Source organism: Corvus cornix, chromosome 3 (genome assembly GCF_000738735.6).
Source record: "Corvus cornix cornix isolate S_Up_H32 chromosome 3, ASM73873v5, whole genome shotgun sequence".
Lineage (NCBI taxonomy): Eukaryota > Metazoa > Chordata > Aves > Passeriformes > Corvidae > Corvus > Corvus cornix.
Genome location: NC_047056.1, coordinates 45,090,589 through 45,106,858, shown reverse-complemented (window position 1 = coordinate 45,106,858; position 16,270 = coordinate 45,090,589). Strand labels below are relative to the sequence as shown.

General features: G+C 38.6%; 1 protein-coding gene across 6 annotated transcripts in view; it reads right to left on the bottom strand.

The window, feature by feature from the left end:
• MTR (5-methyltetrahydrofolate-homocysteine methyltransferase) overlaps nucleotides 1–16,270 on the bottom strand; it is a 50,876-nt gene that overhangs the window by 14,245 nt on the left and 20,361 nt on the right. For 4 of the 6 annotated variants that reach the window (XM_039568693.1, XM_039568692.1, XM_039568694.1 and 1 more), the window contains 12 exons: nucleotides 15,592–15,668; nucleotides 14,371–14,483; nucleotides 12,878–13,018; nucleotides 12,047–12,232; nucleotides 11,282–11,461; nucleotides 10,184–10,300; nucleotides 9,945–10,085; nucleotides 7,279–7,368; nucleotides 6,492–6,644; nucleotides 5,829–5,936; nucleotides 2,095–2,195; nucleotides 53–120 (listed from right to left, as the gene is read on the bottom strand). In XM_039568693.1, the coding sequence (XP_039424627.1) occupies nucleotides 53–120; nucleotides 2,095–2,195; nucleotides 5,829–5,936; nucleotides 6,492–6,644; nucleotides 7,279–7,368; nucleotides 9,945–10,085; nucleotides 10,184–10,300; nucleotides 11,282–11,461; nucleotides 12,047–12,232; nucleotides 12,878–13,018; nucleotides 14,371–14,483; nucleotides 15,592–15,668 (1,475 nt within the window). The other 2 variants (XM_010391504.3, XM_010391502.4) reach the window with 2 other exon arrangements.

Below are 16,270 nucleotides of genomic sequence, written 5' to 3'. Positions count from 1 at the left end.
ATGTGTGATTTAAAAATCAAACAATTCAGAAGTACTAATGAAATCTCTATACCTGCTCTGTTCTCAACAGCAGCTCTTAATATCTTATCACATGGAGTCATGACTCCTAAATCAATAACTCTGTGGAAAGAAAGGAGATGACATAAGATCCTTTAAATAACAAATCAAATTTCTGCTACATGGCAAATACATTCCTCTTGCTGTAAATAACTGACCTAAAAATTGAAGTTAAGATTGAGATTTTTGTTTGTTTCTCTTAAGACTGCTTTTGGGAATTTTTATACAGGAAATACCTCTGGGTCTGGTAAAATTTTCAGTAAGAGTTCCAGATGGCATAATAATTAAGAAAATTCAAGTGTAAGAGGGGCTTCTATTTTTAAATAAATTTTTGGATTGTACTAAGTCTGGCTGAGATGAGTTAATTTTCTTCATGGCAGCCAGTATGGTGCTGTGTTTTAGATCTGTGGCCAAAACAATGCTGCTAAACTAAAGTTTAACTATTGATGAGCAATGCTTTCACAGCATCAAGGCCTTTTTTGTTTCTCACTCTAGTCCCCCAAGGAATAGATTGTGAGTAGACACAACCAGGCAGATGATCCATACTAACCAAAGAAATATTCCATGGCACATGAAGTCAAGCTCAGCAATAAAAGGGAAGAGGAAGGAGCTTAGAGGGGTTAGCCATATTTTGCTCAGGAACTGGCTAGGCACCAGTCTCATGGGAGGTGGCAAGGGGATTGCCTTTGTACCACTTGTTTTTTCTTTCTTTCTTTCTTTCTTTCTTTCCCTCTTCTTCCACTTCTCCTTCAGTTATTAAACACTTTTCTCCACCCACAATTTTTCTTGCTTTCTTTCTTCCTTTCATCTTTCCCCACCCCACTGAGGCTGGCTGGGTGAAGTGAGTGGCTGTGTGGTGCTTAGCCGCCTACCAAGCTACCAACAGCAGTAGCATTTCTGAAGTTATCTGGATAACAAAAATATTTTGTGGACATCATACCTTATATCAGGAATATAAGATGATTCACATCAAGCTTGTTTCCTTATTAAAGCATACATTTTATGAAATGGGACACTGAACTTCCCTCATTATTCCTATTAACCCTAGCCATTGCCAGAGTTTTTATTTTTTCAAGTAAACCACCCCAGCCTGCTGATTTCACTCAGCCTCACTCATGGTGACAGAGAACATTATGGCTTCCTTTCAGTAAGTCTAAATAAAGCTCAAGAAAGCCTGAATCCAATCAACATAATTTCAAGAGGAAATTAAATGAAATATATTGCATATACACAGCACTGCTACTGACTTCAACATTTTGTGCTTTAAAATAAAGGGATAATTTTGGCTCTTTTTAGAGCAAATGACAACCCAAAGTCAAAACTGAACTAAAGGAATGAACAGTAAGACAGAGCTCCAAAACCAATTCAGCTTTGCACAACATGTGACAGACCCTTGAAAAGGGCACTGATGGAAACATGACCATTCATTCTAACACTGTTGCCAACCCTTCTGCATGTCCATGAAGGACCTGGCTTTTCTTGAAGTTCTAACTTTTTCAGTTCAGAAACAGAATGTCAATATCATCTCTTATGTAACAAAGCACACCTCAGCAAGTTTTTAAAACCTCATAGTCAACAAACAACGTGAAAAACACACAGGATTCATTTGAATCTTACGAGACTTCATTTTTTCCCAACAAAACCCACACATAGTACTGCCTACTGCAATTGTCATATCTGATTTCTTCAGACATTTTATGTTTAAAACATCATACTTAACATATTTAACTGATATAAAACAAATACAAAAATTTATATTCTCATCTATGTTCCAAGTGATGTTAAACTGCAGATTCACCTCAGACGCCAATTTATCAGGAAAAACAATATTAAAGGAGGAGGTAATACTCCCTCTTGCCTCCCCATCAAGTAATAGCTGCTATGATCTGTGTTCCCAATCACAGCTTGGGGAACAGAGGATAATTCCTAAGAAATGCCCACCTCTGTTATCACCACAGCTGCAGCTAAAGAGAGGTACTAATAATTACCAACCCTTCTACAGCTGTGTTCCCAGCTACCTAATGTCAGTCTCTTCACCTGAAATTGTTGCAGCCCAGAACAACTCCCACAATGTTCTTGCCGATATCATGTACATCTCCCTTCACAGTTGCCAGTACTATTGTACCCTGGTAAGGATCCTAGAAGTTGAAGAAATAACAAGAGTTAAATTACTCATAAGCCTTGGTATGTTTGAACACATCCTTCAACAGTGCAATACCAATCCATGACCCAGACTTCTACTATAGTACAAGTAACTGCAAAGAGTAGTACAGATAATACAGTAAATATTAAAAATTATCTCAAAAGATCCAGGTAATAGAAACTTGAATTATTCTTACAAAATGCATGGATGTTATTCAAAAATCTGTGTGTGAAAAAATAAAACAGCAGTTAAAACAATTTCAGATCTGGATAGCATTTTTTGCAGTGCAATAACTGAACTCCTAAGGTATTTCTGCTCCAAATATACACCTCGCCAATGAAGAGATTAAATATTTAGAACAAAAGGGTATGAATACTTATAATTACATGTCTGTTTGTGCATCATGATCAATCTTTTGATGCAATGCTGAGAAGAACGGGAAATTAGCAAACTTAGAAGGAAAATTAGAAGAATTAGCAAAAGCAGAAGAGGCTCATTTTTATACAACACAAATAACAAGGGAGTTTTCAGCGCAGTAATCAGGCAACTTCAGACCACCCTAGCTGAACAAACAGGCTGAAGAAGGATCCCCTTGAAGAAAGGAAGCTGTTCTGTCACAAGCAGGTCCTAGGCTAGACAGCAGTCAGCTTGACAAAGGTGCTGCCAGCAGCACAACAGTGGAACTTCCCACAGCAGCTCTCCACCAGGACACAGGACTTGGCAATACCTTTGTAGTTGTATAATCACTGCCGTCATTTGGAACAGCTCCAGGCTATAACAGTAGTATGTCTGAGTTGCTGCAGCATCAGATGCCAGTAAGCAACTACATGAACTGCACAGAATTTAAATAAAGTGGAAACCTGAGCATATTCTACACAAAACTATAAAATATTTTTCCAGACGGTATCTCATCTCCTTCACACATGGCAGAACTGGATGACTGAATCCTTCCTATGAAGCATGTAATATTTCTGGACATATAGAGTAGGTCTCTACTTCATGAACCGACACTGCTTTTGCAGTTGCAATATTATGGGTTAAAAAAACCTCTATATATTACCAAGAGTGATATTAGTATTTCCTGTGGTTCTAACACATTTGTTGAATAAAATCCCTGGATCCCCACCAATGCTGCTGTTTACTAAAATCTAATATCTCCCCAGTGCTTCTGTTTTACAGAAGGCCAGAAAACAGAGGAAGCAAAATGGAGGTCTGTAAGTCAGCCATCTCAGTACACCAACAGAAGAATTTGCAGCTGGAAATATACTGCTGGAATGCAAGAGAAAAGAGATTAATCAAGGACTGGGAGAAGAACAAAACATGCTGCCCCACATTAGGTATCATACCTACTCATACCTAATAATTACCGATGATTTAATGAGTGATTTATACCAAAAAAAATTTTGGATTTGCACATAAGAAGAAGAAAAATCTGTGCAGGGTAGCAAACAATATGGGCCATAGCACATACCACTTTAAACAAACTCTATTTAAGGCACACTTGTTTCAATTGTCTTAAGCAAGGAGGTCCTCAAGTTCTGGGCATACATCCAAAGGCCTTCTTTGTTTTTCATCTTGATACAGATCCACAGCCACAGCCATTTATCCTCAAATGTAACTATCAATGCTTTGCATTTCCTGGCAGTCTGTGACTAAAACTGTCCTGGAGGGTACAATGGCCTGGGTAACATCAGACAGATCAGTTACCAGAGTTTGCAAATCATTTTCCTTCAAGTCAATGTACTTAGGGAATAGATGCCACTGTTTTCTCTCTTTCATTGATTCTCTATACAGTGACACATCTTTGTAAGAGGAAGACACTACCTCCCTTGCCCAGCAGAAGGTAGAGAAAGCAGGATGACAGAAGCCCTGCCTTTTCCCTCCTGCTCTCCTCAGCCACACAGAACATCTCACTCACTCTCTCAGAATGTTTGTTATCATTTTTAGAACCTCTCAAATCCCACTTCACTTCTTTTTAGCCAGAGAATGTGCCAGAGCATTCACAGAAGATCCTAATTCACCACTCATGGAATCGATGGGGTATTGATTTTAAATGACTTCAAACAGTATCAGAACAAAACAGAGGGTGCAAAATACCAGCACTGTCATCTGAATTAAAAGAGTACAGCACAAACTGGAGAGAGACGACAAAGGGAAAGGTGATTTGTGACAGCCAGAAAACAGATTCGCTTGAGAAACGTGAGAGAAGACACCTTCACATCCAGAAAGAGCATGGGAGAAGAGACTAGGCATTCTCCTTCCTTCGTTAAGATCAGTCAGGTTTAATTATCAGGCCATTTTTCCAAATTTTTTGCTGTATTTGTTACGTTTATGCTGGACAATCACACAACAGATGCACAACAAATACAAAGATACAATGTAAGAAGATTTCAAGGAAAGTATTAGGAACCATTAGAAAACCCACAGAAGGGAAGCCAAAGGAAATACACAATTATCACAGTTCAGAGAAATTCTGCTATTCTTTCTTTTATGTGTGTGTTAAATAACAGATTCTGATCATAGCTATTGTCTCTGAAAACTCATGAAGACAAGGTAAGATTCCATAGGACTAAAACGTAAAGACACATCAAACCTAAATTTGATAGTCAAAGACAACAGAAGATGAAAAATATTTAACAACCAAAACTGCAAGCACCTATCACATTATAAACGTAGTAGGAAACTGCAGAAAAGAACATTTAAAATGGGATTCTATCCAATTCATCTGAACCATCTTTTCTACTGAATAGAATCTTGTCAGTTTGGAGAAACAAGGGACATATATCTTCATTTTCTAATGGTGCTATCACATAGACCATTTACCAAATTTGGAAGCAATTACTTCAAGTATATTCACAGGTAGTTGATAAAACTACCCCACCAGCTGTTGGCTGTGAATCAGAAAATGTTGTAAACAAGAGGCCCACAAGGATATGAATGTCATTGATTATCTTAAAATATATATATTTTATATATTAGATAAAAAGCAGTTTTCAGAAGCTGGAGGAAAAATACACATATGAGAGGACAACTATATTCAGACCCTATTGTCTTCTCCCCTGCATTTTGGTCATGGCTACACATGCAATGAACATACTATTCTATCATAACAAGAGGTCTTAAATCACAATCTATGGAGAAAAAGGAAGGAAGAAATTGGTTTGTTTAGCTGGAAGAATGACCAGGTCTATGGAGAAGGGAAGAGTTAAATGAAGAGGAAATGGTGACAGGCTTTGAACATGAGAAAGAAAATTACAGAGTTCACCAAGGGCAGAAGAATTAGAAGCAAGTGGCAAAATCTGCCATAAAGTTAGAAATACCAGGAATAAGTAACACTAGAATTAAATGCCTGTAAAAATACAAGAGATGAGTAACATCGGTATAAAGGGCCTCCATAGGCTTATTGGCATCATTCAGGAAACTGTGACAACAGCTTGGGCACACACCAAACAGTGTTCCACAAAATCTGCACTTTATGAATTTCAAACCTACTTCAAATTATCCTGAGATTGTCAGTTTCCATATGACTGCATCAAGTCTGCAGCATAAATGTAAATAGCAACAAATAATTCCTATATTTGTCATAGCATTCTACAAAAGAATTACAGCACAAAGGACTGTATCTTGCCTCTTCTTCTGTGCTGCCTTGCTTGGCTCTCCTTTCCTCTCTTTCTTTTTCCATATAGGGAATAAGGTGGCCAACTGCCTTCTTCATAACTCGAGCAGACTTTATCACCTGCACAGATAAAGGTGGCGGCAGAATAAACAAGACAAGGTATAGGAAAACCTCAGTTTCCTTTTAGCTTTCTCATTCAGGCAATAAATGAAACTTCATTTGCAGCCCCAGGTGGCAGCTTTCAGATCATTCTATGGCAGCAGGCTGCTGGCCTTACTGGGTCAAGGCTCTACACATGACACTTTCTTCCACAGTGCAGCCTCCCAGACCACTCACAATAGAACCGAAAGCTACAGATAAACTTGGAAGGTGCTAAACACAGCAAATTTTATTTGGGCCTTTTTTCTCTCTTGTGCTTTTTCATGGGCTAAGACTTAAAACTGCATTTCAAATAAAGCAAAAACACTCAGGAAGAACAGAAACAAATGTAATCATGCACAAAGGAAGTCAAGGTCCAAAGTAAAATAAGAAAATGGCTGCTTCTCAGCAGTACCTGAATTTTTACAATTCCTGTGCCATACCTGAAAACACAGCCAAGTATAGAATGTTTTGGCTACATTTTACAATGCTAGTTTTTGTGAAGTAGGAAAATACATGACATTATTTTCTCATTACCTGAGGCAGAAACATCTTTCCAGCACCAAAAAGATCACCAACAATTTTCATGCCATTCATCAAAGGCCCTTCAATTACATTTAGAGGTCTAGGATATTTTTCCTGATTTAATCTTGCTTCTTCTGTATCTGCAGTGACATACTTCTCAATGCCCTGAGAAAAAAAAATGAGAAGCTTTTATCTTGCTAGAAATACAACTTCCATTTAGTTGACTTCTCCCCAGAAAAAAATCCCACAATGAAAGTACAAATAGCTACTGTAGGTATTGAGAGTCTTTAAAAATACCTCAAATGTGTATTGAAAATAGGCATTCTTAGGAACCAAAACACCACAATTCTTAGGCAGATAAAGTTATTCACAGCACGTCCCCAGTATTAACAGATTTGTCAATTTTTTTTTAACGATGTCATAAGAAAACCCCAACACTCAGAGGTTGCTTCCACAGTGCAAGTGCCACTCAGTGCAGTACTACTGAAGGACCAAAAAAAGCCGTAGGAAGTAAAAGGAGTATGTTCCAAAGAAAAAACAGTGTGTTTCTACCAACACTAGTGGAATAAAGTATTAAGGGTCAAAGACTTCAACGTCTGAAGTTTAAAGACACACCTCTACAGTTTTCTCTGTTATTGAAGTTAACTAGATCAGCTGCATTTATTATTCATTATTAATTAATAGCTTGTGAAAAAACGTCAGCTGAAGAACTTTTAAAGCCAAATACGTCCCTTGAAGTCCGAGCTGAGATCATGTCTCTGAGCACTGATGGGTAGGACAGTTTTCTGCACACATTCACCTTTATGAGAGCATATTCCAGCCTTTCCTCCACAGAGCCTTTACGCCACTCATCAGTCTGTACAACTTTTTTTCCTCCTTGGGCATGATTCTGAAAAGAAAAGACATCCATAGAAGCTTGCAAGCATAAGGAGTGCAATTATGGACTTCACTTTCAGGAAAACAAGGATATTTCCAAGTACTGGCTCATAAAATAATTTTAGACTATTCAAAAGGTTTATATACATGCACATCATGTTGCAAACACCTATGATGTAATACAGGCAGGGAGTCTACATCCCAATAGGTACACGCCTCAGTGAAAATGTAAACAAAATAATTTAAAAAAAAAAAGAGCAGTTTGATAATTTTTATGCTCATAAAAATGATGACATGACTAATCCTAAGGGTTTTACTTTGGGGAACATATTTTAAATTGATTCCTGGCCCACACACTACATTTAATTTTAAAATTCTAATTAATTTGGCACTAATTCAGTTTCTGCTGGAATAGGTTATGTTATTCCATATCACAGACATGTTTTCCATCAGTCAGCCTACAAAACTACTGTTTGTCACACACATAGACTGTCCCAAACTACCGCATAGCCTCTCTGTCTCACACTCGTACTCCCCTTGGCTATGAACACAGAGGCCAAAAGGGCTTCACAGTGCAAAGAAGTTCATAAGCACCCACCCCAGGAATTGCTTGTGGAAGAGCACCTTATCCATTAGTTCAGCCATCACACTTCAGGCAAGTAACTTCTTCTCCTCAGTTATTAGACATAATCTGACATCTTTCAGGCCTTATGAAGTTGCTATACTTTTGAGTGTTCATCAGCAAGTTTTTAAAGATAAAGTCATGGAAACAAGACCTCACTCATGGGAACAGAAAACAGAACAAGCTTTCATTCAAGTTTATACAAATACTAGCTAAACTTCACAGCTTCTTGTTGCCTCATCTTATTCCCCTCATATGTGCAGTTTGTAAAAAGGAATGAAAGAAGAAATAAAATGTTGCCTAGAGACAATGTAGAGTCATATTAATTATTAGCTATATTAAAAAACCTGACTGGACATGTCCCTAAGCAACCCGATCTTGGCTGACCCCTGCTCTGAGCAGAGGGCTTGTAGTAGATGATCTCCAGAGGTCCCTTTCTACCTCAGGAGTCACTTTATGTGATTCATTGAAATGATACCAAGTGTTCCTCAACCTCTGGCCAGACAGTTTAACAAGGGAAACACTCCGGCCTAAAAATAACCCATGACACTGTAGGGTGGACATGCAGGAACAACAGTGTCAAACACTATATGAGATCTTTACAATCAGCATGGCTATACTGCATGTTGAGGATGAAAAAAACTGCCTCGGGAAGGACAACTCCCATTGCCCTAAATGCCACAGTTTCAGTTTAAGAATGTCTGCAGATATGTACTTCATGGAAAATGGTTTTTAATCTCAAACTTCAGATGAAGACTGATTTCCTAAATCTGCAAGGATTAAGTTCCCCCTTTTTGCCACTACACTATTTTACTCCCACAATAAAACTACCACCACAAATAAAAGCAGAAATTCCAACAATGGCTTCCCAAACTTAGAGACCTAGGACTCATAATCCACTTTCATTTCTAGTTTTAATGCTCCATTTGAATTCCTCCCTTTATTTTTCTTCCTCTTTATGCAGTCTTGAATATCCCAATGGTGCAACTCGGCTTAAACAGACAAGATCACTCCCAGCTAAATTGCTTGGACACCAAGAGGACCATCTAAAATAGCCTAAGCACAAGGGATAAAGAGAGTCTTCCTGTACTAGTTTTCAACATGCTGCCACTGTTACTATAAAGCATGCACCACCACAGGGCAAAATATGAACCAAATGAAGCTCTGCACAGAAATATTACCTCCAGGAGCTACAAAACAGGCATGCAAATCTTCTTGTGCACTTGAATCTAAGAGCCACCTAACCCAGAGAGACTTTTGCTGTATCTTCCATTCAGAACAGGATTTCACCAGCTGTCTTATGAACAACGTGTAACCTTTGTCCTTTATCACCACCATCATTACAACATCTCAAAAGCCCTAAATAGCTGATCCTCACCCTTGACATGCTACATGAAGCGGAAGTCTATGGCACAGCCACAAGTCACAAGCAACTTCTTCACCTTTTACATATTCTCCAAGCAAAGCATTGCCACCAGAGAGAGAGGTTTACTCTTTATCTCGCACCACGCACTTGTCAATTAAGTTCCAGCACCAAGATTGGCTTGGTTGTGGGTTGGCCTTTTCTGGTTTTCGGTTGGGGTTTTTGTTTTTTTTTTTTCTTTTTTGGTTTGTGAGGGTTTTCTTTGTCTTAGAAAAGTCTGTTTGGGATTTTTGCTTCTTGTATTTTGGGGGGGGGGTTGTTGTTTTCCTTTGGAGAATGCCTATGCAGCTTGGTCTCCTGAAGCATATGAAGAACTCCGGTGCAGGCCCTTCCATGACATAAAACTGGAGAGGTTTGATCTATCACAGATTACCCATTCTATTCTGTGTTAATAACTGAACTTGTAGTATCATTAGTAAATTCTCACACCCACAGTTATACTGACACATGCAGTTTAAAGGCTGTTTTACCTACCACCTGCAGGAAGCTGGTGAGGCCCAGGTGCTAACTTAACTATGATTCAAAGCTCAAAACTGGAAGTTACCTGAGCATAATGTAAAAGTTTCTCTGTCGCATCAGGATCTTTGTTCCAGATTAGATTCTCACAGAGCTGTAGCAATTCCTTGTGGATATCATCATACACAGGCAGATTCCCAGCATTCACAATTCCCATGTCCATGCCATACTGAAAAAAACCATACAGAATCCCCCAGACAATGCTGTCAGACATAGCACTGCACATCTGCCAAGTGCAAACATATGGAAGCCAAAAGCACATCATACCTTAATCGCGTGGTAAAGGAACACTCCATGCATTGCCTCTCGAATGGCATCCATTCCTCGAAAGGAGAAAGACAGATTGGAAAGACCTCCACTTATCCTGGCTCCTGGCAGTGTTTCCTATAGGAAGCGCACACAGATTTTTAGAAAAGTGCTTTCCAGAAGGGAAATCTAAGTAAAGCATTCATTTCATAAAACAGTTGGCCCCTGAGCTCAGTGCATTGGCTATGCACCCTTTCTCTTTTCCCTGTTCCAGATCCTTCTAGTTACTCAAATTTGTAACAAGCAATTCAAATCTGCACAAAAGGATACAAGCAAAGGAGAGATCCAGCAGCTACCATGGTTTCCATCGTCACAGGTGCTATTCTGAACACATCAGTCCTCCCACTGCAGCATTCCATATTTTCTCCATGCAAACCTACTTTTGGCTCTTCCTGTCCCCGCTCCTCTGGAAACAGGAGCAGCCAGTCTGCATGCTTCCACATCTCAGGAGCAGGCTACAGCTGAGCAGTTAAACTCAAGGGTACAGCCCCACTTCCAGGAGCCCTGTGGTGACAAAGCAGCCTGTGGGCTGTCCAGCCCCAGACTGCTACTGGCAGAGCATCTATCAAGGCGTCTTGTGAAACACAACAGTGCAGTTTCCTTAGCTGTATGCATGGGATGTTCTTCACTGCTGTACTTCTTTACACACATTTTAGCTACATAAAAAGCCACATTGCTGAACAAATCCCTTCCACAGAAATGGGTCTTCTGTTAAAAAAAGGCAGTTTTTTGCACACCTTCAAAGAGGTCCTTTTAGCTTGCATGTGAATGTGATCATTACCTCACTTAATTAAGGTAGTATATTTACAGTACAGAAAATGGATTGAAATGTATTTATAGAACTATTTGAAGTTGTTCTACTGGAAATACAGCAATATTGGGGAATGTTTGGACTTCACAGGAGTAGTCCTCCTCACTAGGCTAAAATGTGTAACATTTTTCAGCAGCATTTTGTTGTTGTTGTTGTTGAAAGGGGGAGTGCTTTTCTGTTTTATGGGGATTTAGGGTTTTAAATAATTTCAGCAATAAGTTTCAAGTTAAAATAAGTTTACAACTCACTTTTATGGTTTTAGTAGCATTGATAAAATTTATGGCATAAAGGTTATGTTCTTCCATTCCAGTTCCTATGGTTAAAATATTAGGGTCAAATATTATATCATTTGGATTGAAGTGCACTTTTTCCACAAGGAGATGATAAGCTCTGGAGCAAATTGCAATCTTGGTTTCTGTTTCTGTTGCCTAGTGAAGAAAAAGAATTCTGACATGAAACTTATAGACCACACAAAAAATAAACTTTCCAGAAATCATTTACAGCTCCAGTGACTCAAGACTGAGAATCTGAACATCACAAATATTAAAAGAGGATTATATATAAGAATATTGTATTAAAAATATCACCACCCCTAATCTGGACTTTCCACTCAGCTCATAAAAAGCAATCTCACTGCCCAGTGTTTCATCATCCTATGCAAAGTTTAATATGTGGATTCCAACATAACTGAACTAATTCACAAAGATTTCGCTCTCATGAAACAGTTTCTGAAGTAAAAATATCTTTTATGAAGGAAGGACAAGTTCAGCATGTCTGAATAGTAAGAGATGCTCTTGTACTAAGAGAGCTCCACTGAGATCAGTACAAGGATTCCTCAAACATTTGAGCAGCATAAGAAATGCTTACAAATCAGGGTTAAAACTACTGCTAAGATTATATAATCCTTCTCTGAATCAACTGCGTCAATGAAACAAAACAACTTTGTCTTGAAAAAGAGTAAGAAAGCCTTGCACTTCAGAAGAAAATCACCTCTCCTTTAAAGTGACACTCACCTGTCCCACTTCATCAAAAGCCATAACAACCACAGCTGCTCCATATAATTTAATTTTCCTTGCCTTCTCCAAAAAGTCTTCCTCACCTTCCTTTAGACTGATGCTGTTTACAATGCATTTCCCTTGGCAACATTTCAAACCTGCTTCTATCACTGAAAAATTTGAGGAGTCGATGCATAATGGCACCTGTAAATAATAGAGAAGCCAGGAGAACACACAAAAGTTATAAATTACAATTCTATGTGCTGCTTGCCTGTTTGGACATAAAAATGCACACAACACTAATCAGCATTTACGAATAAAAGCTTCCACATGATAGTCATAGATTCACTTTGCTTTAAATGCAAAACTCAGAGCAAATTTAACTCAAGAGCTTCCATGGCAGCTCCATTATATATCATGTAGAGATCTCTACCTCTCCCTGTAATTTCCTGTGTGTCTGATTTAGATACTCATTTTTAGAGAATGCACATTAAGGAACTATCTTTTAAAGCCATCCTATATCCATAGCAACTTTAAGTTTTGTGGAAAGCAATACCATTATGCACTGCCAACATAAACATTATGGCTCATTAACTGCTGCAAAATGAACCTGCATTCGGCTTTGCTAGCCAGTGAAAAGGAATGGCATATATTTATGTGAAAACAGACAGAAAATGTCAAAGCTTCTGTTTCATCCAAAGGCCTTTCCTATTACAGTATCACTTCCTCTGGGGGGACAACTACGCCTGCCTAAGCACATAAACTGGTTACTAAATGAAACAGTATCAACATCTTCTGAACGCAATTTACAAGTCAGTAACATGTTCTTTATTGTGACTCAATTACAACCTTTGCAATATCAGGTTCCGAAGAAATGAAGTTGCAAAATCTGCTCATTGCAGTGGGACCATCCAACATCCCATCATCCATATTTATGTCAAGAATCTGGGCCCCCATCTCAACTTGCAATTTGGCGACACTCAGGGCTTCCTAAAGAAGAAAGTCAAAAACCAAAACAACAGAGAAAAGAAAATAATCCTAGTTATTCTCAGGATAACATCTCACTTCTCCAAAATAAGCATGCAGTCAAAAATTTTAAAATTTGCAAGACATCCTATAAGAAAATAAGGAAATGATCTGTGATGTACAACAATACGAAACAACTGCTAATACAGAACAACCTATGATTAATTTGTTCACAAAACATGACATCAGATACCTGACGTGCTGGTAGCATCACCGACTGTAGAGAGTTGGCCATATGCTTAATTGAATAATTTAAGCTTTGCGTGGTAATGAGGACTTGTGACTGCACAAGATTACAGGAAAACACAGTCCCTGCAATGGTATGAAATAAGGGCCTTACATCAGAAGCTCTGGTGTTTTGTAACCCAGGATACTTAACTTTTAAAGGCTGTTCAACATTTTTGCCAGCTGCAAAATCACAAGTGCTAAGAAGGAAAACTACAGCTTTTCCCCCAGCCTACATATAAATATCTATCATATATAAATATATATATATAAGTATCTGTAAGTATCTATAGCCTATATAAATATCTGAACACCCATGTCTGTTCACTTTCTCTTTTCTGTCATTCTGCAGAGTCCCTAACAACCTGTGTTTAAAGTTCTCTTCATTTAATATACCTAACCTGCTTCACGACTTCTACAAGCCTAAGAGTCAGAATTCCAAAAATACAAACTAAGGCTTTAATTCTCATTTGGTTTAACATCAGAGCATACTCTGGGGCAGAGTCTCAGCTGTCAAGAAAAGTCACTCTACTATTTGTTTCAATGTTACATTATCAATTTACACCAGTAAAGAATGAGTCTTCCAGCATCTTCATGCAGTAGTCTGAAGAAAGCAATTACCTTCCAAGTATCTTTTCCTGTACCAACGCTCATGTAGCATGCTGGAGTTAGCAATCAAAGTAGGTAGCAACCAGATGTAACCATAACACTGACCAGAACTGGGGAAGTGAGGGAGGGCAGAGAGAGCGAGAGCTGCACAGTGCCACAGTCTATCCCAAGTCAGATATACCTGATACCTTGAAAGAGGGGATTACACCAGCCTTCTTTCCCCTCTTCTCTGTAAATCAACCCCTAGATGCAACACAGACCAGGACATTTTCTAAACCATCACCAACTGTATAACTAAATTAAAAATGAAAAGTTTCCTGTAACACTTGTCCAAAAAAAAAAAAAAATCATTTCTCCACCTTTTCTTACTCTTATAACTGGTGCAGAATAGTGCTTTGTGCCAGCAAAACAAACAATAACAGTGTAATGGAACAATGCAAAATCAGAGCATCAGTTATAAAGATTATTGTTAATATGTATACTTCATAGTTGCCTGCCATGATGAGTTTAGCAAACTTCCGTGATCCTGCAACATTGCAGCGTTCACCAATATTAACGAAGTTGGTGTACGGCCCAATCCTGAATGGCTCCAGACCTTAAAAAGATATTTTTGAACGTATTTGTTAAAACAAAAAAGAAAAAAATGCATAAGAAAGACAAAACCTCTTTTCTAGACTGTAAAATAAAAGCCTCTCTCTCCAAGAATAGTGATTTCTCAGCACATCAGTGGTCCAATAAGTAACTAGCAGAGCAATGCAATAAAAGAACTGCCAATACAAACACCAAATCTTTCTATTCTTCCTCAGTGACCATCAATAATTTACCTGACTCACAAAAAGTAACGGCCAACTTTTCCAATACAAAAATGAAGCTACGATTCTTTGGACATCTGTGTCTGTGTTCTCTCAACTTTCAACTATGTTACTTCATGCATGACACCACGAGAGAAGCAGCAGCCCACTGAACTGACTGACCAACAAGGGTAGCTCTTAACCACATACCCTAGTTCACAGAAACAAGGTCAGCTGGACCCTTGGGTAGCAGGCAGTGCAGAGGCAAAGAAACTCTACAGCAGAATCAAATAACCTACAGCATGACATCACAGGCCAACCATGCTAAACTGATTTGACCTGAGGTTAAAATTCCAGACCAAAAAGATGGTACTGTTTTACTCAGACACATGGCTCAAAGGCTTAAAAGAAGGCCCTGAGTGTGGAACATACAGACCTAGACTTGGTTAAAACAAAACATGTTCTAGAGCTGGATGTATTGCTGTATTGCATACAGTCCCAGTATGACTGAATCAGCATCTGAGGTGAGATAGGGCAGCCCTCTCACAGCAGGTGTACAAGGATTTCATCCCAGCTCTGCCAGTAACTGTAGTCAAATTACCTGGTCTCTCTCTGCTTGGCCCTCCCTGTTGTAAAGTGAAAATAAAGATACTCACTTCACCATAACAACATGTTTGAGACTTGCAAAGTAAATACACTGGCTTGATTATATTATACAAGATGGCAACAAAAATTTTCTACTACTTTTTTAGCCAAAACAGTAAGACTTAGACCTGGTTACACATCCATAAGCCTGCTGGATTCAGGTAGAACCAGACATTCACAGCGTTGTTCTGATCAGCAGAAAACAGCCAACAAATTTATAAAGGAAACTAGCATTAGTTATGAAACTCAAACTGTTACACACTTTACCTGACAGCAGCATGTATCCTTGCGAGAGAGACTGTGGAACACGGGGCTTACAGAATTTCACAGCTTCAGCAATTTTTCTGAGTTACAGAAATGAGAAAGTAAAGTTTTCAATTAAAATTGAATACTCCAGACAAGACTCAAACAGAATGTACTAGACATATGCCTACATTTCCAGTTTAACCCTGTAGAGATGAGACTAATTAGGTAGTTTCACTTTGTGAGGCCAAAGGCAAAAACATACTCCCAGAAGATCCTAACATAGCTACTTGCAGGAAATCTACCAGGCTGAAGGTTTTTCAAATACAGAATGAGATACAGTACCAATGGGACACTTGAAGAATTTCAGAATCAGTCCTTGACCACACTGACTCTTACCATATTCATGACTTGCTGAGCAACTGCTGATGATTGCAAAACCAAAACACAACAAAAAACCCCACAAAAAACCCAAACAAAACCAAAACAAAATCCCTCAAAACAAAAAGCAAACAAACAAACAAAAACCCAATCAAACAACCCCAAATGAACAAAAAAAAACCCCAAGGGACAAACATTGTTCTTTACTGAGACACATTTCTCAGATGCCAGAATGACTCATGCTGTTCACATCCACTTTCTCTTCATTCCAGTCAGGACTGACACACACTGTCCTCTACATGTTTACATGTCACCTCCTCCC